At 43.4% G+C, this 25,970-nt stretch overlaps 1 protein-coding gene across 9 annotated transcripts in view; it reads right to left on the bottom strand.

Moving 5' to 3' along the window:
- Positions 1-25,970, bottom strand: part of zmiz1a (zinc finger, MIZ-type containing 1a) — a 110,113-nt gene that overhangs the window by 9,041 nt on the left and 75,102 nt on the right. For 5 of the 9 annotated variants that reach the window (XM_082556305.1, XM_082556310.1, XM_082556308.1 and 2 more), the window contains 7 exons: positions 25,098-25,208; positions 22,312-22,425; positions 18,745-18,850; positions 9,039-9,074; positions 2,431-2,566; positions 424-538; positions 77-297 (listed from right to left, as the gene is read on the bottom strand). In XM_082556305.1, the coding sequence (XP_082412431.1) occupies positions 77-297; positions 424-538; positions 2,431-2,566; positions 9,039-9,074; positions 18,745-18,850; positions 22,312-22,425; positions 25,098-25,166 (797 nt within the window). In that variant the 5' untranslated portion in view covers positions 25,167-25,208. Of the gene's footprint in view, positions 1-76; positions 298-423; positions 539-2,430; positions 2,567-5,989; positions 6,019-9,038; positions 9,075-12,041; positions 12,478-12,622; positions 12,786-18,744; positions 18,851-22,311; positions 22,426-25,097; positions 25,209-25,970 lie in introns of those variants that run through there. The other 4 variants (XM_082556309.1, XM_082556312.1, XM_082556311.1 and 1 more) reach the window with 4 other exon arrangements.

Here is a 25,970-nt window from a genome sequence, read left to right as displayed (position 1 = left end):
ATGTTTTAACCACTCTTTTAAAACCGGAGCTGCTGTCTTAAAGAATAAAAAAGAAGACTGGTATCCTGTTTCTCACCTCCCACTGTATCCTCCAGGACCACCGGGGTAGCCGGGCCTGCCGTACATGCTCTGCTGCATGTATGATTGGCTGGAACCGCCTTTATTTGGGAATTGTTGCTGCTGCGCATTGAACTGGGGTGAATTGAGCCCTGCTGCATTGCCAGACATGCCCGATCCCACTGGGTTACCCCCAGGATTCATGGGGTTATTGCTGTTTGCCATTGGGTTGCCTAGCACCTATATTTAACAAAGAATCAAAGAGGAAGTGAAACTATCTGCTAGGTTTGTGCAATAAACCTGTCTTAAAACTGTTTGCTGAACTCATATAATTACAGAGTGGGTGCTTTTCATGCATGGACATACCTGACTCTGTGATGTGTTGGTAACGCCCCACACTGTTGTAACCACGGACAATGACCCAGGGGGCTGGTTGGCGTTTTGTTGCCAGGGGACAGAGTCATAGGGAAATGAGCCATCACTGGAAAACAGATCAAAACACAAACAATGTGCCTGATGTCACTTAAAGTTCTGAGTAACTCTAGGGTTTCTTAAGCCGAAATGTTCATTCAATTTAAATGTCTGGCGTTGAGTTTCACACCACATTTCGAGCCAGGAAATCTGCTAATGATTGCACAAGTAAGATGAGTCAAAATTTCCAAATGTGCCGATAAGGACTCGTCTGTCCGCATGCACCGGTAAACATCTAAGTTCTTCGGATAAGGATAGGTAGTACACATCTGGAATGTTTAGCGTTCAGATTTAAAACAAATAGAGTAAAATACGAGATTCTGTTACACATGATAAACAAGCTAAGTCTCCATGAGGGGAGAGGCAAGTGGCCAGCAGTGTGGGAGGGAACTGCTGCTCTTGGAAGGCACCCTGTTTTCCCTGAGAGGTTAGCTCTCAGAATGGACGACATGTTCAATATTTCCTCATAAATACACATTATCCCAAGATCTTCAGCAGAAGCAAACAGGACTCTTGGCTAACTCCAGGCTTTTTTTCCCCCTTCTCTTTTTGTTTTTTTGAGAGAGGTCCGAGCACATGCTGTTCTCTAAAAGCATTACCTCACATCTGTCTTCCCTCTAGGTTTGCCCTTGCACTTCACATCACTTCACTTCTACAAATTTTTCTGGCTTTTCTCCAATCAGTGGAAACCCTCATGAGGCCTGAATGTTAGATGTGAACCTTAATTTCTTTAATGACTTCCTCTGATGCCTTATAAACACTATATTGCCAAAAGTATTCACTCACCCATCCAATTCATTGAACTCACGTGTTCCAATCACTTCCATGACTACGGTGTATAAATTTAAGCACCTAAGAATGCAGACTGTTTCTACAATGATCTGTGAAAGAACATGTTGCTCTCAGGAACTCCAAGCTGGTACTGTGATAGGACGCCCCCTGTACTGCTAAATATCAGTCAGCTGTTATAACAAAGTGGAAGTGATTGGGAACGACAACAACTCAACCATGAGGTTGTAGGCCACGTAAAATCAGAGAGTGGGGTCAGCAGGTGCTGAGGCGCACAGTGCACAGAGGTCGCCAACTTTCTGCAGTCAGTCGTTACAGACCTCAAAACTTCCTGCGGCCTTCACAGTGTGTGGCAAACTTCATGGAATGGGCTTCCACGGCCAAACAGCTGCATCCAAGCCTTAAATCACAAGCTCAGTGCAAAGTGTCAGATGCAGTGATGTAAAGCGTGCCGCCACTGGACTCGAGAGCAGTGGAGACGTATTGCCTGGACTGACGAATCACACTTCTCCATCTGGCAATCCGATGGGTGAGTCTGGGTTTGGCGGTTGCCAGGAGAATGCTTCTTGTCTGACTGCACTGTACCCAATGTAAAGTTTGGTGCAGGGGGTTTATAGTGTGGGGCTGTTTTTCAGCAGTTGGCCTCAGCGCCTTACTTCCAGTAAAAGAAACTCTTAATGCTTTAACATTTTGGACTTTGTGGAAACAGTTTGGTATGGAAGAACTTGACTGGTCTGCACAGAGTCCTAACTTCAACCTGACAGATCACCTTCGGGATGAATTAGAGTGGAGACTGTTATCCAGGCCTCATCGTCCATTATCAGTGTGTGATCTCAGAATGGTGAAAAATTCCCATAAGCTCTCCTAAACCTTGTGGAAAGCCTTCCTAGAAGAGTTGGAGCTGTTATAGCTGCAGAGGCTGGGCCGACATAATATTAAACCCTATGGACTTAGAATGGGATGTCTCAAGTTCACATGCATGGGAAGCTGGCAATATATTGTACACTGGTTATTCAGATGCAGTTTCCTCCCACCACACACTTTATTGAAAATGTGACTTTACTGAGAGCCAACTGCAGCAGGCTTTGTAATCTGACAGGGCATGTATCTCACCTGTGCGTGAGGCCGGGCTTCATGCTGTTCATGCCGGGCTGCATGGGGACTTTCCCCTGCGGTTCGTTCTGTCTGTTCTTCTGGTGACGCAGAAGGAGGAGGCGACCCAGCTCCTCGCACCACGACGACAGCAGGGCTGCAAGGAGAGCACAATGACAGGTTCATGATTCCTCGTGTGCACAACTGGTCTGCACTGGGTACTTATGTATTATCAGACGCATGTTTATGGCTCTATGGTTGCAAATGATCACACAGAATGTCGCTTATAACAGAGTTTTAAAGTTTTCCTTCAATAAACACAATTACAGGTGTCTAACGGTTGCAGCTTGATGTTACTGCTAAAGCCTCCAGGGGGCAGCCTAATGCAACACTTCCATTATCAATCGCTCTGTGTAGTTTCCACAACAGCTGCCTTACACGTCATATCAACCTGCAGAGTCAAATATAAACTGAGATCTATGTACAGCACAAAGGACCTCCCAGTTTTCTCTGCCACTGTGAGGAAAAAGCTGAAATGGAGCGTGAGAGGCAGACACCAGTGAGTGATTGGGGTTACAGATAAGAGCCGTGTAGAAAGTAAGAAACAGTAACATCTTCAGTCCTCCACTTCCTTCATTCATCAGCACCACTTTATTCTTTGCCTTGTTGTCCTCTCATGTCTCTAAGGACTAATCAGACAGCCTTCTCATCCCGCCTTCATGAAGATAAGAGTTGGGATTTTTTGTTCTTGTTCCAATGATGTGCCAATTTTATTTGATTTTGTTGTGTTTTTTCCCCAATGCCAATCAAGTTGTCTTCTTTTTTTTTTAATCAATGGGTTATTTGAAAGTTGCCTTGACAAACATCAGCCTAACAAAAGAAAGGTTACCGTGTTCATCATTTTATTAAATAGTTTAAGATGCTATTTATAGCCTTGTAGAGCCAGATACAGCAGCTTTTAGAAGGTGCTGTTACTAGGTTTGGGGCGGAGGGGGTGTTACAAAGTCCATGACACTGAAATTGGCACTGCATTAAGATTTACACTATGTCTAAATGATCTAAATGAAAGGAAATTAAAAACATGACATGACAAGTGATTATTTCTGAAGTCACTCGAAAATGACGAGGAGTGAAAGGAACAACAAAGAAAGGAGAGAAGGGAAAAAATAAAGGAGAGGAGCGGTTACATTTTCCTCTGCAGGGTGGAGAGAGCCAAGCCTCCTAGTTAAAGAGGAATTATTCCACCCTGCCATTACGGAGAGCTTATCTCCCCACTAAATCACCACCTCCACACAGAGGGACTGTCTCTTCAACAGGCAACCCACCATTTAGACCTAAAACTCCAAGCTCGAGTGATGGGAGTTGCTTTGAGGCAGGGAGAGACAGGCAGAGGACAAAAGAGAGCAATGGCGACTTATCACATCAGCGTGGTTATGAGCTACTGAATCTAACAAGCTGCCAAGGCCAGATGTCATTCATAATAGAGTGAGGGTCTGCTCTGGGCGTCGTGCATATTTAGCGAGCTTAGTACAGTGTACATGACCTTGTTTTCACCTCACAGCCCCCTGTGTTAAAACCTCTGCCAACACTATCACACACCCACAACTCGCCCGCCATACTCCTCTCGCTTTACCTCTTTACGGCCCTCCTCTTTACAGAGCCCCGCACGCCCTCGGTCCTCATACAAATTTAAATAGCATTCTGATGGCATCTGTCTCTACTACTATCCATTAAGTTGTTTTGTTGACTTCGCTAATGGAGAACATGAGGTGCAGATGTCAAGCGTGCAGACAACCCAGCCAACAAAAACAGAAGAATATAAAGACAAGGTCTCCGTCTCATTACACCTCTCTTTATTTCATCTTTCTATTCATTCCCGTTGAATGAATAGAAAGATGAAACTAAAGCCTTCAGTTTGTTCTGAAGGTGCTAACAGCTGGCTGGTTGAGACAAGTTAAGGTCAGCTACTTAAAGATTCTTCTTTAAAGCCTTTCTCACTCTCTTCCGTCTTTTGTTTCTAATATTAAAGAATGCCATGTTTCTATTCTCTGGTAACTTTAACATGATTGCAACTTTACTTAAGAATGAGAGAATCCTGAAACCAGCAAGATTACTGAGATAGTTCAGCTTTGGGAAATGGTACTTTTAAGAGTGATGGGAGGTCTTCTGGCTCGGTTCCCTTAGAAGAGCTGGCTCTTATGGCTCCCAAATGGCTCTTCAATCGGAGCCTTCTATTTTAGCCCAATTTATTAATTATACATATTTTGTGTGCTGGGAAACTTTTTTTAATGCATCATTTTGACACAGGTCTTAATTTTGTGAATTCAATACTGCTATGGGAGAACATACATGGGGCTTAAGGCCTGCAGTCTACAATATCCTCGAAATGCGTCGTTACTTCACTTTTTCCTTGCGTTTAAATCCGGCTCCCTGTCTCTCTGTTGCTGTGTTCCAGATATCTTGGAGTTGCGTCACTCCCGAGTTAGCGCGTTCCAGATACAGTGAGGGAAAATTTATTTTGGTTCTTACCAACTTAGAGCCATTCAGGTATCACTAGCAACACGGCATAATACTTATTTTTATGCTCTTAAAAAACACATTCGTGGATAAAGCCCAATCAGTCACATTTAGTGAGTTACAAATACACAACAGTGGCAAAACAGGTTCAAAGTCTACAGTTTTAGTACTGTTTATGTTCAGTGCTGCCATCTTGGATCGCTACCTCAGGTTATGTTGGTCTGCTCCAACATTCCGGGAAATCCAAATTGACGTGGTGTTCCACAAAAAAATCATCTAAGGGAACACGAAAATTTGTACCCGGTCTGTACGACTACCCTCGCTGTCTTCCCAACTGATGCCCCCCTTCCTTCTTTTACATAATGGTATAATCTAAGTCTGAAACTGCAGTTCCACAAATGGCCACTTGAGGCTCAAAAAACATCATAAAAAGCCCAAATTTTACAGCACAATTAAAAGTATTTACGTTTCTGTACCAGCCTGACATTTAAAGTGTTTTGGTCCTTATTCCTATATAAATGTCACCATTCATGAAAAGTCTGGAGTCAGGTGGGTCTTGACACAGTTCACAGTTACTCTTTCCACCCGACGATCAAGTGATCATTCCTGCTGTACATCTTTAAGCTGCACGTGTAGCCGGTGCACTGTAACGTAAATTATCTGCAGACAAATCAGCATAGTCACAGGTGAAAAGCTAGTGGGTCATTTAAAAAAGCTAGAATGAGTTTACAATATATAACCCAAGCATGCCCACTTCTGGCTCCAACCCCCTACCCCACAAAAAACCAAACAAACCACTTGGTAACCTAAAGGCTTCACAACACTCATCCACTAAACAACGGGTTACTCACAGTGGCTACATCTAGCTTTAAACGGTGAGATTATCCTATTTCTGCTGAATAGCTACACTGTCAGGGCTACTTGATAATGTGCTGACAATTTACAGTTGGGTAAAAAAGTATAGAGATTGTAGCTGATGGAGAAAGTGTTCCTGAAACTACTTTCTCGACGCATCAGTCTGGCAGTCTTTCACAACAATAACATCATAAACTGCTGTTTTTACCTGCATCGAAGAGTCGGCTCTCAGTTACGCCGTGCTGTGCTTTTAAATAGTTCCATCATCAAATTCTTTCGAAAGCATTTAATAGAGAATCTCCTTGTCCTTGACTTGCAGCTGGTGAGCCCACAGATATTCAGCAAATGAGTTTATCTAAGCTAATCTCACCATCTGAGACTTTCTAAAAAGCATTCAAAAAGCTGACAGAGTCAAGCGCTTCTTCGTAATACATGACTAAAACCACAGTTACTGATCTGCCTGACTAATATCTGTAGACAACGGTGACATTCAAGCCTCTGGGGCTCATCTGAAGCTACTATTCTGTTCTAACAAGTTTCAGTGGATTCTCCAGCCTTAAACAGAGCCTCCTCCTGAGCACATAGACTGCTCTGCAGGGAAAGCCGGACATAAGCTGAAGCTCTCGTGAACCCGTTCCAACCATCTCCGTTTCTTAGAAGCTGGGACTTTTAATTGAATAATGGCCAGAGACATATGGGTCCTCCTCACTCAAGCTGTATTTAATGCTATATGGCTGACTGATAGCAGAAGCCCTGGCTCATTCTCACCTCACCTCAGCCCCTCTGGGAGCAGAAGGGAGGGAGAATAAGCCCTGGTAACAGGCTGCAAGGCCCATTAACTAATGACAGAGTGTATGTACAAGTCCTTTTTACAAGGAAACCCAAATGCTAATTACTATGAACTCTGGCAGTGCTGTGTGTGTGTAAGCATCTGCGTGTGCGGTAAAAGCCTTCTGCTACTGAGCATATCATTTCCCTTAGAAATCCTGACAGATTGCTAATACTTTAAATGTATCCGCCCTAATATAATTGAGTTAGCCGCAAGACAGCGACCCCACTTTGTTGATAAACACCTGACCTGTTCTGAAATATGAAGCCGGTGCTCTGCCACGTATAAGCGCAAGGTATTCAACTTTCAGCAAAGATGCTGAAGGCAACAGCAAAAGAGTGCTGCTGTGCTGTGGCCCTAAATCACTGTACTAAGTGTACTATTGTGTGGTTAAAGATTTAAAGAGTGAACACAGCGAAGCAGCCCTGTGTCTGAGCATGCCAAGTGCAGAGGTAAAGTGAACTTCCACCCACTCAAACGACTATTTCAGAGGGTGACATCTGCATTAAAAGAGGAACAGAGTTCACCACGCATTTAATACAGCGTAATTATAGTGTGTATAAATAAAAGTAAATTAAAAAACAAAACAGACAGGCCATTTTGGCGGGGGGAAAGCACTGGCATGTCACACATTTTATAAAAATGACTTTAGATGTGAAGTCGCTTTATATATGATCAATACGCAAACATTAAGAAAAGAAGCTGGGTAAAACTGCCCCACCACGGGGGGGGGGGGGGGGGGGGGGGGGGGGGGTTCATTTTCAGCAGAAGAACGTAAAGACAGCATCAGCTGAGGTGCATTATCAAAAGTATATTATGGCAGCCATGTTTCCAAAATGGAATTAAAACAGTACAAATGTGGTAAGCAAAAGAAAAGAGCTGATGTCTAAATACTGTGAACTGCGACTAAAAGAAAGTACTGTTGAGTTTTCAAAGCCTGTATGAGAAGAGTGCTCCGGAGTGTCAGCCCTTTCCCTTTTCTTTTTTTTTAAAGCTTGCATGGCAACTGAAATTCAGTGCAAGAGAAGTGCACCTGTTTCCTCTTAAGACTGCAGTTACAGCCATGACTGCACTGTGATACCATGATACTGATATGGAATATCTATTACTGACACAGTATCACGTAGCAGCTGGAGGGCTTGGCTGTTTTATGCATACATATTTAAGGGTTAGCTGCTTTCAAGAAAGCTGCTAAAAAGGAGATGTTACATAAGACTTTCTGAGCCTCATTAGTTTGGATGGCAACACAAAGAACGGCTGAAGGAGTTTTATGAAGTAGAAACAGGTAGAGATTTCTTGCTGCTCGTACTCCTCTTTGTACGATTCTGACAGAAGAAGCAACTGCAAAGTATAAACTCGGTTAAATAGCTTAATGAGGTTGGTTTGCACAAAAGCTCAAACACGTTTGAGCCACATTCAGCAAAAGCATTGTCCTAATTGTGGAGGATTTAATCAGTTTAATCTTCAGCAGGAATGCACATCCCTCATACTGTACACTCTCACATCAAGCCTGATCCTAAAATTACCACACAAAAAAAGAAAAAAAGCCTCTGTCACAAGTCGCGGCACGCTTTGATAGAGACATGTAACACCGAACATGCAGCTCTACTGTAGTTTTTGTTGATAACAAAACACACACACACAAAAAGAAAATACTACATGAAAAATTACACTTTCTGAGCATGAACACTGCGGCACTAGACAAAGAAGCCTTCTGAGACAATGTGTGGGATGATAAAAAAGAAAAAAAAGAAGCAATTTATAATAGATATCAAAAGCAGAGGTCTGTAAAACACTGGCAGGTAGAATTATGCTGTGTGGGTACAAAATATTATGCAAAATACAAATATGGAGGGGATATAAAATCCTGTGGAAAAAAAAAATCATGCTTTTTGCCGAAGTGTAATGGAAGCCATTTAAGCAGTCAATGATATCCCCCTTCCTGCCCCCTCTCTGTTACGCCAACTTCTTCCAAGAGAAGAGCATATCAAATGGGCTTTAGTCTCAACAGCTTGGAGGCAGAACAACTCAAACATGCCCTGCAGAGAGAAAGCTCTATGTCAAAAAATCACAGTCGACCAAAACCAAGCCTTTAGTTTAACGTTCACACGAATCACAGTGTTCCAGATCTTCTAGCTTGAAAGTGCCTCGTTTTGTTTGGATTTTTCAAAAAGACTTGATTATTGCTTTTTGTTAATTTGAACTGAAAAGCAAAGCGACTTCCTTATCGGGAAGACTTCCATCCTCAACCTCTGGCTGTACACCAGATATGAGGACAGAGGGGGGGGTGGAGGATGGATGGAAGGATGCTAGACAAGAGGACAGGTGGAGATGGAGGGAGTAGGCAGATCCCCTCCTCCCCTGGATGTGTGTGTGTGGGTCACAAGCCAAAAGAGATGCTGCAGCCCAAAAGGGAGGGTAGCTCTACCTGAATCACTCTGACATCTCCTGCAGGTGCTGGTTTCTGTGGGGTTCAAATTACACATTTTTAAATGTGGCAGAGTTATGAGAATCAGAATAAACACCAAACATAATGCAGTATGACGGCTAGATCTGAGCAGAAGGTTGAAAGTGCTGGAGGATCTCCGTGCTGCCACCAAAAACACTCTTTATTATGTTTTTAATGTATCCATTTGCAGGTAAGCTGAGCTTGACTGAGACTCCCTGCAAAGATTCACATTTCCTGCCATAGTATTTATTGCAGATTTAAATGGTCGCTCTGATGCAATAGATATTTTCATTATGTGTGCCATATATAATATATTAAACTACAAAAGCCAAGCCAATCCTTTGTATATAACACATATGCATCCTAAAATGCTCGTTCAGTAAAATCAAAATATACGTTTTGGTTAATCTACAGATTATTTACTGCTTGTTTAACCAACCAAAAGTCCAAAACCTTAAAATAGTTGCTTTACAGGGACATGCAACTTAAATAGTTGCGGACTCGTTTTGCTTCCCTTAAATCTTTCGTGCGGGGAAATCTTCATGCTTGCTTTGGGTACATTTGCTATAACTGGGAGTATGAAAATCAGGTGACTTGCATCAGATGCAACAGAGAATGTCCTCCATAAACTTCTCAGCCGTGGGGGGCGGGATGTCACCAGCATCCGTCCGTGATCACACAGCCACAATCCACAATAAAACAAAATGCACTGTTGCACTCAAAGGAATCTGGAAACAAGCATGCTCGCATACAAGGACAGAAAAGCAGCTAAAGTAAATATGAAATCTGCGGTCTGTGCTGGTGAGCAAACAAACACATTCGGTCTCTTGGCGTCAGGGAAGATGTGCTTAAACAGTAAAGCACCTCGAATAGCTCGAAAGAACATCAGAGAGGAGCAAGCTGTGAATGAACTGCTCTTATCAGCCACGTGCAGCTCGCCACCACTGGAGGGAACGAGCAAATATCACATGCTTAATTATAACTAGACACGCTACTTGTCTCAACTTCCACAATGAGTCTTTCATCTCACACTGTTGTTGCTTCAATGAAATCATTAGGGTGAAAAACACAATCAGAAATTCTGAGATTTCCCACGGCTGCTCTTTCATAATCTAAGACAATGATTAAAAAGTGATGAAATTCCAGCTACGGAAGCTGGGTTTTTTGTTTTTTGCACATGAATCAGTAAACAGCGATTTCACGAGGAGCGGCCATGAGAGGCCATCAGCACACCTCGACTAGATGGGGGAAGTCAATGCCAAGAATGGAGAATTTCACTGTTTCCTGAAACACTTCCTGCTGTCCTGCCCTATTGCTCCTCCCCCCACTGATCACATCAATACCCGGCATCGGCTTGTCCTGCCAGAAATCCCTTGCTCAGATTCTCCAGTCATAAATCGAACGCTGTTTCGCTCGGGCCACACTTGCTCGTGGTGGGTGGAGTGACACATGTAAGGCATGGTAATGATTCACAGAAAAGAAAAAAAAAAGGCAAAACAAACTGCAAAAACAAAGTAGGCCACACACACACACACACACACACACACACACACACACACACACACAAACACATCCAGTTCAAATGTCAGGAATGAGTCACTAAACAGCCTGATGGGAAGTACTCAGAGTGCACTCACTGGGGTTCACCAAAGTGTGTGGAGTAAGTGATACAAACAAAGCGCTGGAGTCAGAGAGAAAGGAGGAAGGCTATGGGGGAGAGCGGCTGCATGTGGCTGCGAGGTTGAGGATGCAGACGGTTTCAGTGGTTTACACCCTGCTCAGGCTAACAGGAAGTGCTGCAGCGCCACTACCGCTAGCTGGAAGTCATATTGTGCCATAATATAAATATGTATATTTCTTTCTTTTTTTTTAACCGCCGGTCAGTGAATGGTTACGATATTGTTTACAAGAGCCATTTGCTAATTAACTTGTCAGTTTTAAGGTTAGATTAAACACTGATTGAATCCCCTGCAGCGCCCTCGTGTTTTTATTGCCTGGCTGCCCTTTGCTCATTCAAATTCTGTTACCCTTTAAAAGACGCACAGCTGACAACACGGCGGACATTAAACACTTTTCAGCATCACTGAAAGACTGAAAGAAAAAAAGAAAAACTAAACCAGGCCTTTCTGTGCACTCATCCAACTGCATTGTCCTTCCATGACTACACTCTACACCCCCTCCTTCCTCCTCTCTCTTCTTCTCTCCTAATGAGTGGACAAGCAGACAGGCTCTGGCTCCAAGCACAGGTCAACAACTTAAAAAAAGAATCCACAATGGAAAAGTGGGTCATCTTTTCCTGACTGAAAGAGGGACACTGACGCACGTACTCCTAACACCAACATGAGCACGACCTCTCTTACATTTCATAAATCTGAAGGATTTTACTAGCTGTACGATGCTGCATAGCCACCAGGGCTCATACAATCATAGTGTAGCATTGTAGCATTTCTATAATTGTAATGTTAAACTGACAACCCTAAATCCTAACTCAAGATAAAACTTAAAACAACCTAAGTGTAATGCACTGCGAAGTGTGTGTTTGCACACACGAAACAGGCAGTCAGTGTAACCCCTATGACAGAACAGCATGTAGGTCAACCTGTGGTCAGCTGATCTCTTCTGATCCTCTCTGGTGCGAGCGACCGGTGTGTTACACTACTACAAAGCTAGAAGCCCGTATTATTAAGCCTGAAATGCACAAATGTCAAGGCACAGCTGAAATGATTATTCCTATTTTAAATGTACTAAAATAACATACTTTAAAGAAACACTGCAGCTAATTGTTGCTTTTTCTTCTTGTATCAATCATAGATCAAAAGCAGTTGCTCAACTGGCCTCTGCTAACCCCCTGATCATCCGCTATGCATACAAACACACTCGCTTAATACGCCAAATAGTTCTGTGCTAGAGAGGCACGTGGAGGGGGGAGCGCACACACACACAGACACACACAGACACACACACTCTCTCTCTGACACTTACCCAGAGCCGGGCAAAGTCCCTGCACATCTCATCTCATTCCCTTCATAGCGCAGAGAAAAGACTCAAGTGTCACAAATGCTCCTGTTTCTGCAGAGGCCAGTGGCAACTCTCAAAGCTTTTTGCTGCTTCCAAGCCTCCTGTGCCTGTGCCTTATCACTCTCACTCTCTGCACAGATCTCTCACTCTGCTCACTCTTTTCTTACTTCCTCTGTCCTCTCCTGTCTTTCTCCCTTCTCTCCCTCTCGCTCTCTTTTCGCTTTCTTTCTCCTTCCTTGCTCTCTGATCTGTCTTTTTCCCTTGTCCAGCGTCTGCACAATGCACATCAATTATTCAGAGGCAGTCTCCCAGTTTCTCCAGCTTATCCAATCAGAGCAGGGCTCTGCACTAATGGGCTCCTGCTGTACCTGCTACCGGCTCCAACACACTCTTGAGACAGCAGAGAGGAGGAGGAGGAGGGGGGGTGGATAGACAAGAGGGAGCAGTGGAGGAGGGAGGATGAGAGGAAGAGATAAAGACAGCGAGGCGACGCAGACAAACAGGACTAGCGATAGAGACGGCAAGATATTTGCAGCGCTTCTCACCTCAGTTGTAAGGTGCCGTTATTGATGTGTAGGCTCTAGCTCTCCATTGCTCTGTCTCTCTAAGCTGTTACACAGTTCACTGTGGAACACACACATGCATGATCCAGCAATGTGACTGCCATTTGTCAGGAAGGGCAAAGAAAACCAGAAGAAAAAAAACAAAACAGAAAAACCCTGCAAGCTCAGATTGCAAACTTGCATAAATGGGTGGAGCTTAAAACGCTGGCTGGAAGCCTACACACGAGGAAGGAAGTGGGAGAAGAAAAAAGATCAATCTTTTCAAAGACAGACAAGAAGTAAGTTATCGGGCTTATCAGAGAGGGGGACTCCTGTCCGCAGGACAATAAAATCTGACAGCGGCCACTTTGCACATCCAGCTAAGAAGACACACCAGAGATTAGCAGAATATCTGAAGTAGATGAATAAAAATGCGAGGCACACAAGGGTGAATCTGAGTTCATTGTCTTTGCGCGCCCACCTCTTAATAATGAACAGGAAAGACCTAACCCGACGTTGTTCTCGCTGCCCTTACCTAAATGCTAAGATGGGGCCGCACAGTCAAATAAAGAAGAGGGAAAAGCCCACGGGCCTCGTGACAGCTGAGAGAAGTTTTTCTTTTGTGTGGTTTTTGTGCAGCGTACGCAGTCATTAACAGTTTCACAAATGTCCCACGCATAATCGAAACGCACAGACACAACAGAGGCATTGTTGGCCAGAAATATAACTTTAAAAGGGTGTGTCGAAAGCCCCTGGGGGGGAGATGATGGTGGGGGTGTTGGCTGAGGTCCTGAGATGTGGGTGCCAGATCAGTCAACCCTGAACAAAAGGAGGATTTAAATCATTTGCTCATCCGGTTTTGACAAGAACAAAGTCTTCAGTGTGTGTGTGTGAGTGTGTTGAGTACAACTGCACTGTCCTGTCAGCTGGGATATTACTAAAATGAATTCGCTTGTAACTGTATAAACCAAACCAATTAAGGAGTGTGTGATAGAGGGCCCAATCAGCCAGAGGCAGCAAATGCAGCTTCCATAATAAGTGTTTCCCCGTGAGTTTTATTTCTATAAAATTAATAGTAAAGTTCTGAAGGTAGTTTTGGGGGTTGCATCATCTAAAATGAACCACTGGAGAGTGTCAGAAGAGAGGCCCGTCTGCTAAAAATAAACCCAGTTTCCTGTTAATAATTCAGAGCCCTGCACTTACTCAGCAGTAATTAAATATAAAAGTCTGTAAGGTTGATTGGGTCAGTAACAAAGGATGCCTACACTTTCCTCTAGTTGTACATACACATGCACGACTCAAAGATGGAAAGAAAGACAGGCCGAGAAAATCAATCAGGTGAAAGTAAATTGAAGCAGATAAGTGGAAGACATGTCAGATTGTTGTAGGCTAAGAGAAGAAAGACAAGGGTTTGTGTCTACGCACAGGCGCTCACACAGTGTGCCTACACAGAGGCTAATAGGAGGACTCATTCTCTTGCAGTTCTTGTTAAAGTGAGGGAGTTTACTGGCTAGTGAAGTGTGTGTTTTCACAGGACATGGGGGTGAGTTACAGCCACACCCTGGAAGTTTTCTGTCACTGTTGACACAGCAGAGCGGCTGTTTTCCTGATCTGAGCTCTGAGCGTGCTCCGCTGACTGACAGAGAAACACCAGCTTTGCCAATAAATTTCATAAATGTCAGATGCGAGTGGGTGGAAGGGACTCCACCAGCCACCTCCAACAAAGCCTTCTCATCATCGTTTCCTCTTTTTTTCTCAAATACTCGTTCTTAACCAGCTGAATCAGGGAAACTACCCTAACATGCAAAACACAGTGCAACACACTGATCACTTGTGTAGATCTAAAATCGCCCACTACACCAATGATAATGCAGTTAGTAGTTAGTTTATGCTCTGCTATGCAGACATATCCATTAAAGCCCAACAGATATAGGACTTTTAAAACCGATACTGATATTTGGTGATTTTTAAACTAACCGATAGTTTGATATATTAGCTGATATTTTTTTTTCTTTCAGACACATTAAACATAAACAGATTTCATTAACATTTGCTATGCGTAGTTACTTATTTACTTGTTTACGCTCGTGGTTGTATTTATGGCATTGCTAACATGTGTCGTGGAAGATTCAAAGCGCCCTCTGGTGGGCAAACAATGCAACGTCAACACTCGTAACATGGTTGAAGGGTGTTTCTCCCACCTCGTCTTTGTATATAAATTTTCATTTATCTGCTGTTATAAGTGCAGACACAGACAGATTAATATCAGCCAGTAATCTCTACCCACCTATACAATTGTTGGGCTCAAGCAAAAAAATGAAAAAAATCTATGTGTCAGGTACAACTTTGTAAGTAAGAAGCTTAATAAGAAGCATATCTCTTTAGCATGCATTTAATTAATCCAGACAAAGCAGGTATGCGTCACCATGGCAACCAAGTGACCATAGCTTTAAAACGTTGTATTTTAATCCAAGGCAATCTTTAATCTTTTTCTAAACCCAACCTCACAGTTTTAGACCATAGCTCTAACCCAGTAGTTTTAATGTCCAAACTTATTCAGGAAACTATTTTTAAATAATAACTTATTATTTTACAAACTTTTGTGAGACTGTGCAAGTGTATCTCTGTGAAACAGACAAACAGAGAGGAGAGAAAGGAGAGGAGACACAGGTCATGTGAACATGATGTACTTGAGTTTATGACTTTTTATGCACAGCTTTCCAACAAGTGCACATCCATCTAAATTCTCTGGTTGAGATGAAAGCTTTGTTTAGTTCTAACCTTGAGCACCTAGCCATTGTCCCGTGTTCTCCTGGCAACGGTGGTTCTTGTTTTTGCGTTTTCCCCTCCGCTGACTGGAAAAGCACCTTTTCTGTTTTACTGACTTCTCCTTTCACAAACTAAGCAGGAGGAAAAAACCTACTGCTTAAAACTTCAGCACCGGGAACCAGTATTGTAAGTGAGACTTGCTAGTACAGGAGAGCAGGCTACAGGAAAGCTGCTGAAGGAGGGGGTGGGGACTAGTTTGCAAAATCATATATATATTTATAGCATTACACGAAAGCTAGAGTTAAGTCTATGCCATGTTAAGGCCTGGAAAAAATGTTAAATATGTAATTTTAATGTATGCAGATAAGGTTTTACAGTTCGAATCATTGTTTGGATAGGGACTTTAACCTTCTGTGTAAATTACAATATCACTCGAGATTCCAGTCTAAATAACTATTACGTCTTTGAGTTAGACAAAGGGAAAACAAGCAGCAACCTGTGTGTATCTTAAACATTAAAGCTAAAAAAGCTACCATTCCAGGGAGGAGCCGCCTCTAATCCAGGGCATGTCGAGTCACGCTGGAAACATATACACATTCAAAACAATCCAAGTCACACTTCAGATGTAATCCGAGTACAAACAACAGGAGGAGATATTTTCAAGGAGATGAGGTGACAAGCTGATAACTGCAGACAACTAAAGCTGATCTTGGTGACAATTTGTGAAGCTTTTCCTTCATAAAAGGAAGATAACTCTTTATGAGTTTATATTTAGAGTAGCAGATTCACTGAAAAAGGCAGCAGAAAAAGCTTCGACAGATTTTGTGATTAATCTAATTTCCTATGTGTTGTGTTTTGTGCATTTGTAAGGCGGAAAGTGCGCCTCTATCATCTAATGAACCTCTGAGGTGTAAGCGTATTTGTGCTAGACTACAGATTATTGGGTGTAAAACATAAACACAGATTTACTTAAGTTTATTTTTCTATAAACCTGAGCTTATAGCATGCCTACTCCAAAAAATAAAAAATAAACATGGAGCAAAACATCAATGCTAACAATCCTACTATGCTAACAGCAGTAATGCTGTGTATCTTTGCTGGTTCTGAGAGTTAACAGTGCTAATGCTACGTTGCCTAACAGCAGATAGGTCTCTTCTCTGGCTGATTCCAGATTAGAGCAACATACTAATCCCCCAGGCTTCACTGCAGGGTCACAATCTCCAGACAGCTCATCGTCAGCTGCCTGCTGTTGCTGAAAATCTTTCTACTTCACTCGACAGATCTCACAGTCAGCAATTTATACTTTCATACTGTGCAACTATGCCTTTGTACTTTGTTCATGGGTTCAATTACTTGCAAGACACTTAATTGAGACACACAAAAGAGTTGATGTAAATATTAAAATGCAAAGTCAGCCTTCTTGGAAACCTAAAAGTTTAGTGATTAGTTTCTAATATGTTCACTCAGCATTTATTTGCATTCATTCTACAGTCATTTGTGGCTGCAGTTTTTAAAAAAAACCCACACAAATATCATTTTAAATGTTTTTGTTGAACTGCTCTAATGGAGGGTAGGGATAATTGTTTCATCAATTTCTTATTTGACTGATACTTTCAAAGAAAGTGTCAGTGTGATTGATCTGCAGTCTGCCTCCATCCCTGAGGAGCCTACAGATAGCATCCCAGACTCCTTGGCCCTTGTCTGGGCTCTCAGGTGTCAGATTCACAGGCTTCTGTCGCCATGCAGACTCCAAGAACATTGTGCAGGAGCTGCACAATTAGACACACACGCATGCATAAATGCACGTACATACACACGCGCGCGCAAGGCAGGTGAAAAGACACAAATGACCACACAGACAGCCGACACTTCTCTACATCTCTTTCTGAGCGCATGGATGTATCTTTGATTTCATGCACACATCTTGTCTCCGCTGTCATCCCCTTGTCTGGCTTCTCAGACAGACGTCCTTGTAAGGGAGCTAAGACGGACGCTCAGTGAGTAAGATCTGCCCTGAGTCATATCTGCTTCCCACCCCAGCAGCCTGTCTGCCCTGTTTAATGGCTGGCTGCATCATATCTCACATCCCTCCCCCAACCTCGCATAATTACACTATAGTACCCATTTGTCTCCTGTACATAAACAGCTCTTCCTGAAACCCTCGTGCTGTCTTCTATTAGATCCCAGAACCATCAGCAGGCCTGAAGATGATTCTGACTGTCAGTCGGGCCCAGCCCAGCCCAGCCAGGCAGCCTGCCAGCCAGTCCGTGCCATGGCCTGGACAACAATCATATTATCCCAACGCAGGAACACAGAGAGAGACAGAGAGAGAGAGAAACACAACAATCAATAATGTACAATGACGTCTGTCTGACCACTTAAGTTCCCCCCAACAAGATGCTTCCCGCCACAACTGAAAGCTGATATTCACCCTTAGCAAATGTTCATATCACGGACACTTTGGACAAAAAAACAAAACAAAGCAGAAACTCCCTTCTGTACATTTAACTGCAACACATTTAACTGTAGCCTGTATGAGGAATTATGGGATAAGATTTCAAAACCGTTACTGACATAACTGCAGTTCCTGTTTTCCGACAAATGACACACGTTTAACTTGTCAGAAAAACAAAGAAACCAGACAAAATATTTGACTCTTATTATTCCTACTCATGCAACCGCCGAATAAAGGTTTATCTGTGCTCTGACTGGCTGACAACAGCTTTGTCAGGTTTCTGTCAGGCAGAGCGAGTGGTCCAGCACACATCAGCGACACCTCTCCAGCCATCCATCTCTTTCTCTCTCTCTCCTCTCTCTCCCGCCTCTGCATGTTTCACTTTGACAAATGTACAAGAACAGGCAGCTACTGCAGGACTGTGGGAGGCGGAGAGGCGGGGAGGGGAGGTATGGATCGGGGGAAATTGGATTTGATAGATAAATGTCTGAGGATAGCATTACTGCTCACTCTTTCTCTTTTGGCTTCATGTGTATGTGCGTGTAGGCTGCACGCACGCAGTGCGGAAACACTGTTGAGTGGACTCTTTTTCTCAGGCTACCTCTCAGACGGCTCATCTCAATAGCACATCAATGTTTAATGGGAACTAAAAATAACTTCACATTATAATGCTCCATGGACTTTTTGTGTGATGTTTGTGGTTGCTGGTAGAAATCAACCAACCACAGATTCATGGTGACTTTAACAGACATTTATTTTCTTTTTATTTATTGAAACTATACAGTTATTTAATTAATAAGCTAAACTGTCTGTTAGCATAAGACTTTAAGATGTGATTTTATGATATGTGACTTGTTTTGTATATAAAGAAAAGTTGTTGTTTTTAAGTGATGGGTCTTACCTGCAGATTTAGGAGTGAATTTGTCCCTGTTGGCAGCACATACAGCCAGCAGTCTGTAGCCCAGGTCCAAGTCAAACCCCTGCTGAGCAGCAACGCGACTCACCACCTGGAGAAAGAGCAGCGGATTGTGAGTATAGCTGCTGTCTATCTATCAAAAGTCCCCAAGTTGAATTTCTAAATATTCTCGACTGCTGAATTTATTAACTGTGCTCATATTTTGAGCCACTTTTGTAAATAAACTTCATTTCTCTTCAGAAAGAGTGAACGCTCACGCACAAATACACACACGAAAAGACAGATAGTAAGATTAATGTGGAGTCTGCAGTCTGGCTCGCTCCAATGATCCACAGTTGGGACGAGTTTGATGACTGTATCCTCCTCCAAGAGAGGCGAGAGTGCCAAACCACAGTCACTCTGCAGAAGGAGCAGAGCTTATGAAGGGTCACCTGAAACAAGTCTGCACTGACCAGGAAGTGAACTGGCCAGAGCGCGACACCCAGCCAGCCGGAGCGTGAGTCAGATGTCCAACCAGATGAGGAGAATGTGGGACTTTTTCATAGTGCTAGTAACTTTTTCTTTTTTATGAGATCATACTGAAAAGTGCAGGCTTTGTTGAATCTATATGCAACAGAGGAAATACTATGTAATTCTGACTGCGCAGAGCCCAATATAAACACACATTCACTAGGAGTTCCCCTGTACTCGCTACCAGGCATCCACCACCCAACTAAAAAAATCAAACAATAAATAAAAAGATCACAAGGTGATGGTGCATTACCAGCTGCTGGCCAGATATTACATTGCCCCAGATGTTCTATGAATGGCTCAAATGAAAACAGGAAGGTATGCAGTTCCAGGGGATGTCCAGACTAACCTCTGGATAGTCTGCAGAACTGTCTGCTCTGAAAGCACCTGAAATAATAGGTATTGGGGTATTTTTCTGTCGATTCAAGCTTCAGTTAGCGGGTAAATATGTCTAAGTTTTTCTAATCCATCTACTATTAAAACACAAAATTGGAATAGTTTGCACGTTTCTATCCAGTTATGCTTTTACTGCTCTGCCAGTGTGTTTAGGATTATTGCCATGCTGAAAGATGAGGATCTTTGCTGCAATCAGAGGATCTCCAAATGGTAATGCATGGTAAATCAAAATCAGACTTTTCCATCATTTTAACAAGAACCCAAACACCACTGGGTGAAATGCAGCGCAAAGCCACGAGAGAGCCTCCACCGTGTTTAACAGATGCCTGTATACGCTCACTGCTGCACCTCTCTCCCAGTTTCCTCCATATATATTGATATAAAATTTCAAATTTGAGTTTGTCGCTCCATCAGACTGATTTCAGAACAGTCTTATGTAAAGTGGCATATCTCAGCCTGAAGAATGGCTTCTTGACAGTCGCCCTTCCACTGAGACCATTTATAATGAGGCTTTAGTGAACAGTAGATGGATGAACTGAAGGAGCAAATACATCTATTAGGTGGCAGGTTTTAAGCTAACAGTTTTTTGGGAATCATCTTATTGGTGCAAAAATACTTTATGCCTGCTAAGCTGTGTTAACTTTGGCATTTTATTTTTATAGATTAAACAAAAAAAGGGAACAAATGATGTGTTTTTGCAACAGGATGCTAGTAACAAGGTGCCAAAAGCTACAACTTAAAACTGGTTCTTTGCTAAGTTGCCTGTTATATGTAGACACAACACTGATTCATCCTGTGAGTTAGGTTCCTTTTTATGCTTAAATGATTCATCGGCCAGTGTTACAGGGGTAAGCACACTAAAAACCTTCCTCTTAAAATAATCATTTATAATGAGTAGACTTAAAATGAGTCAAAAAGCAGCCAATGTCCAAAGAAAGAAAGAAAATAAGTTTCTCAAAAACACTTTAAACAATTAGAAGCAAGTCTGGCTCCTTGGAAGCAAAACAAAAAAAGAGAGGTGGCTCGACACTTGTGCACAATACTGTAAAAAGCTTGGGAGGTGAAAAAAGAGAGAAAACTGGTGAAATGATGTCAATAATAGGGTTTATTTGATTGTTCCATTCAGGAGAATAAAATATGCAATTCTACACTTCCAGTGCAACTTGCATTATATCCATCTGAAGCTGCTCAGGACACATCAGGATTAAGCAAACTATTCTGACAAACGCTCAAATCGTGTTGTTGTCAATGGCTTAATTTCCTGCGTGAGTGAGTCTGCCCTACAGTTTATACAAGGCAGGCAGCCAGTTACAGAGGCTAGCATAGATTCAACATGGATTTAACAGTGTTTCACCTCATAAGCCTTTTTCAGCTTAATCTCCCTCTGAGGATGTGCATCCAAGCACATATTTCTGTCAATATGAAAACAGCGCTGTGAGAGGTGCTGAAAGGGTTAGTAGGCCACTCACTTTCTTGTTTATCTATTTGCCAAAGAGAAAAGGAATCAGTTTTGTAGTTTATTTTTAACTGCTGTTGAAGTCATTCGTGAAAGACGGCTCCTTGTGAACTACGTGGGAGAATTTAGAAAACTGTGGAATCATATACAAAAATAATACATATGTCTGCATCCACTACATTACCGCCCACACATTTTGCATAAATATAAAGAAACAAACAAAACACAAAAAAAACACTACACCTGTCATGTAAAGTGTCATTCTAACAGTGGAATACTTGTTATTTGCGTCATCTCTTCCTGATTCTAAAGCCCCCGGGGAACAGGCGCATCCTCCACATGGAGCATGCGTTCAATTAACAGTCATGTTTAAATTTCTCTTTGGATCTCTGATACACAACCGGCATAAAGACAAAATCCTGAAAGAATGCACAGACTTGTTGCGTGTTCTAATTCTCCAGATAAGCAGCAGTTTGCTCCAAGTCTGACGAAACAATTTAGCTGATGGAAACCGCACCATGCTGAGAGGGATCTCAGTGGGGGGGCTCGATTGTATAGCTCCTTATCGGCCTTTAAGAGGCTTTTATTGTGATTTACACATTAATGAGCATTTGTCTGTTTGCTCACGTGAACGCTTGGACTGGGAACAGCGTTCTTTCAGTGCTGCAAAGGCTTATCTTTGCAATAAACACGTGAAACACGCAGGTCTTTGCTCTAAGGGCTCGCACACATGGCTGCGCATGTAAGTACGTGTGTGAGAGGTTTGTACACACCTGGTGAGAGCCAGCTCTCTGGCCCTGTGCCCAGATCGATGAGCAGCAGCTAGCGAACTGAAAGGCGATAGCCAGAGGTGACTGGGTAGTTACAAACCTCTTCATACCTCTTCTGTGTATGTGTGTGGTTTTGTGTGTGCACAGCACAATGTAGCAGCAGCTGACAACAACTTCTGTCAAGAGCCTAAGCAGCTAGATCACCTCTGGATCCAAATTACAACGTGCTATTAACAGCTTTGTAAAACAATCTGAAATATCTACACGAATATTACATGAAACTTGTGTATATACGATCCTAAACGTCGGCTAAAAGCCTCAGAGGTGGACACATCCTTATCCAAATCTAATTACTGTTTTCCTTGTGTTCAAAAAAGTACCTGAAAAACTCAACAAAAACCATAATTAGTGTTTGCGTACCGTCAGACATCCCATGAGACTTTGCTCGAAAGGTCGCTGGAAGGCCCGGGGATCTCCACACCAGTCGAGCAGCTCTGTGGCCGCTGAGTGAAAGTTGGCTGGGTTCTGTAAGTGCTGTGCAAACAGACAGAAAGGAGACTGCTATTAGAGACAATGGGAAATAATGAGTGTTATTTTTTTCGCATTAAGTACAAATTGGAAAAACACTGAACCCAAGTAGTTTTGCAGCCTTGTTCTCCCCCCTTAAACTGCCTTGATTTAATGTCTTGTGTTTCTCCGCAACCCTGTGAGGACCTTGACTCTTTCCAATATACGCCCACTCAGGGCTCAGCCGCAATGTGGGAAGAAGATCACACCCATATCAACAATGATGCCAGTGTTTCTTGTTAATCTCTCTTGGCAACACCCATCCCTCACCCCCATGACCCACACAGCAACCAAATCTTTCCCTCCAATTCTCCTTCTCTCACTTCCCCTCATTCCCTGCCTGTTCTCAGTGTAACAGAGCCCAGGCACCATTACTCCACTGGCTGACTTGGCTGTGCACAAAGAAAACAACCTTGGTCCTGGCAGCTATGTGTGCAGACTCAATACGAGCCGTTGGTGTGTTGTCTAATCTCTTTGAGTCTCTGTCTGTCTCTCTCGCTTGTTCACTGAGGCCTGAAACAGTTGAGTCTTTTCTTCCCAGTGTCTGAAGGCTACTGAGGCTGGCAGGACACAATAAGCGGTTTTAAAATTGGGCTCCCTTTCTTCACGGCTCAGGAGGTTAATAGCTCTGAAATGGCGCAGAGCTGCAGCTCGTTCACTCGGCGAGATTGAGCCCACTTGAAAGCATTTATTATTCTCATCTAGAGCTGAAGCGTTATGTTTTGTGTGCTCTTGGAAAGAAGGTAGAACTATTGTCTTTAGGGGGCAGCAGAGGTGAGCATTTCTGAAAGGGCAGCTTTCTGGCAATGTGTGACAAAAGGGACTCCTCGTTGCAAATGCAACGTGTCAAGCCGGTGCCCGCCCACTGAGAAAATCTCTGAGAGCGTCCAACGATATCATGGGCTTCAAGAGAGGCCTTGAGTGACTCATCTTTTGTGATGTGAAGATTAGGCATTATAGAGTTAGTTGTAGACTCTCACAGGAGTCTGACTGATGACGAAGAAAAGCAGAAAGAGTGAGAGAAAGTGAGAGATGCTCTCATCGAGGTTCAGTGAGAGGGAGGAGAAGAGCCTGCTCTAGATGAGTGATATAATCTGGCATTATTGCTGCTTGATGGGAGGCGTATCAACCTCCAGCGCGAGAGGAATCAGAACTAGCACAGCAGGGGCTGTCTGTCTAGATCTGAACTCACAGCTCCTCCTGCCGCAGCGCTCGCCACCAACTCTGCCTGACAACCTCGACTCTGGTGTGAGGGGGAGGACAGCGGAGTGAAACAGCTCAGCTGAGTTTCAGGAGGAGGATGGGGCCTGAGCTGTTCTTGTTGTTGTTTAGGGTTGGATGAGGACAAGAACTGGGAAGCGAGGGAGAGAGAAGAGCAGCTGCAGCAGTGATGGGGCTTTAGCACACCAAGAGACAGACGTCTGACAGACTGTCCTCAGCGAGATGACGGACCGGCGTACTCCTCTTTTTAGGCCAGCAGTGGTTCAGGCTGTTCAGTGCTTACCTGGCTGCATGAAAAAAACACGACACAGAAAAGGGCATAACAGCTTGCTCTGTGCCAGCGGCTTTCCCCAAACCAAAACAACACCCTGCTAGCAGAGCTACCACAAGCTCAGCGCTCAATGACTAGCTCAGAGCCTTTGAAGTCAGGTTTACGACAAGCTCCATTACAGCAAAAGCTGAGGAGTACATAAAACAAACTACAATTAGTGCGTTTATTAAGCCAGACGTGTTAAATCCGCCTATTACAGGCTTATCGGTGACGCCAAGGAAAGTAAGCGAGGAGGATTTTAGACGTGAGCAGTGTCAGTTACTTCAAATTGTATTCACTTGAAATGAGCTGACGTTTCAAAAAACAGAGCCTTTCCAAGATTTGGTGTCGTGCAAAAGAGCCGAGGCGATCTGAGCCTGTTCAGATGGAGGTTATTATGAAAGGTGCGCAGGAGTTTAGGAGGGAACGCGGGAATAAGGGGGTGGAGGTGGGAGGTTCAACAATGGGTAAAGAGAAATTGCAAAAAATCACAAGCTAAGAAGCTCCATCATTCACTGAGTCACTCTAAGGCATGGTGTCATATGGATGTTTTCAGATATAAAGCATCACACCCACGTAGCATAAATGAATATGCCCACAGCCAGCCAGCTAGCCAACCAGTCTATGAGCTCTTGTAGACAATTAATCACAGGCAGAGGCGGTAGCCCTGGGTTATGTCTGTCTGTATATATGTGTGTCTATGAGGAGTCTCCTGAAAGCTGACAGTCAAAGAAGTATTTAAGCAAAACCACAACAAGGGTAGGCAAACGTCAAGAGTCAGGAACGTGAAGTAAGGGAACACAGGACCAGGAGAAGAAGGGAGGGGGGCTGTTATGTTGCTAGTCGCTTTGAAGTCTGTTCCTGTGTTAGCTGCCAGATTTGCCTCCCCCTCTCTCTCTCGCTCTATGACCCTGTGCAACTTGATCTGTGTGACTGGAGCTAATGGCCAGAAAAACTGATGCCCAAATAAGGTGCTGAGGGGAGAAAGTAATGCAGGAAGGATGAGGAAATGTACATTCTTCTGTCTTTGCCTCTAAAAACTGTGTCTGCAAAGGAGTAAAACAAGGAGGAGGAGAGAGGGCTTCTACACACTGCTCTGCATACACACCTGTTTGATGCACTGCAGCCTGTCATTGGTCTGCTGGATGTGCCGGTCCATTGATGGTAACGTGTTCATCTTGACGTCTCTATCGGGACTCCATTAAAGAGCTCTTTTACTCTGTAAAAGAAGAGGATGGAGAGAAGTACAACTGTTACAACAGGTTTCTGTCAGGTCCCCCAGTGCGTGCAGAGTTTGCAGGCTGTAAATTTCAAACAGTAGCTCAAGAAATGTTTCAAACTGAGAAGCCAGCTTGTTTACGCGCTGACTCACTGAAGGGTTTGATCAGCCTCGAGCGCATATTTTTGGCAAATGCACGAAACTGAGATGTCCTGCAGCAGCAGCATTAATGACAAACGGAAACATGATGAAACTGAAAGGAAACTGTTGCAGCTTTTTTGCTAACTATGTGAGAAAAGTCTCACACTGCAAAAGAGAAAAGACAGCTGTTAGCAACCCTCAGAGCTGAAGTTATCATTGTGCCGTGGACAAACAAATCAAACAGAAGATAAGGTTCTTCTTTTTCTCTTTTTCTTTGCAACAACATGAACAATTGCCACCGTGCGTTCACTTTTCTGAGCATCTCAGAGAAATATGCTGAGATTTGGATTAATGGGTATCGTGCTGATTTGCCAGCGAAGCCCCCGTCCCTCACCATCCCTCTGTGTTTATCTCTATCAGTATTGGTCCGCTTCACATTCCTCCACACAAAAGGCCAACAGAGAAACCACAGGTGGGGGTGGAAAGCTGCTCAGCACTGATAAAGGGTCCCCCAAGATCCCCTGCTGCGAGAAACAGAGCGAAAGAACAAACACGATCGAAACACAGTGCTCAGCCTGAGAGTTTTCATCTGTAGCGCTCAGTCTTGTGCACCTATCTTAG

This window comes from Aulonocara stuartgranti, assembly GCF_965226115.1.
Source record: "Aulonocara stuartgranti genome assembly, chromosome: 13".
NCBI lineage: Eukaryota > Metazoa > Chordata > Actinopteri > Cichliformes > Cichlidae > Aulonocara > Aulonocara stuartgranti.
Note: the sequence above shows the minus strand (reverse complement) of the source record. Positions and strands in the feature narration are given on the sequence as shown.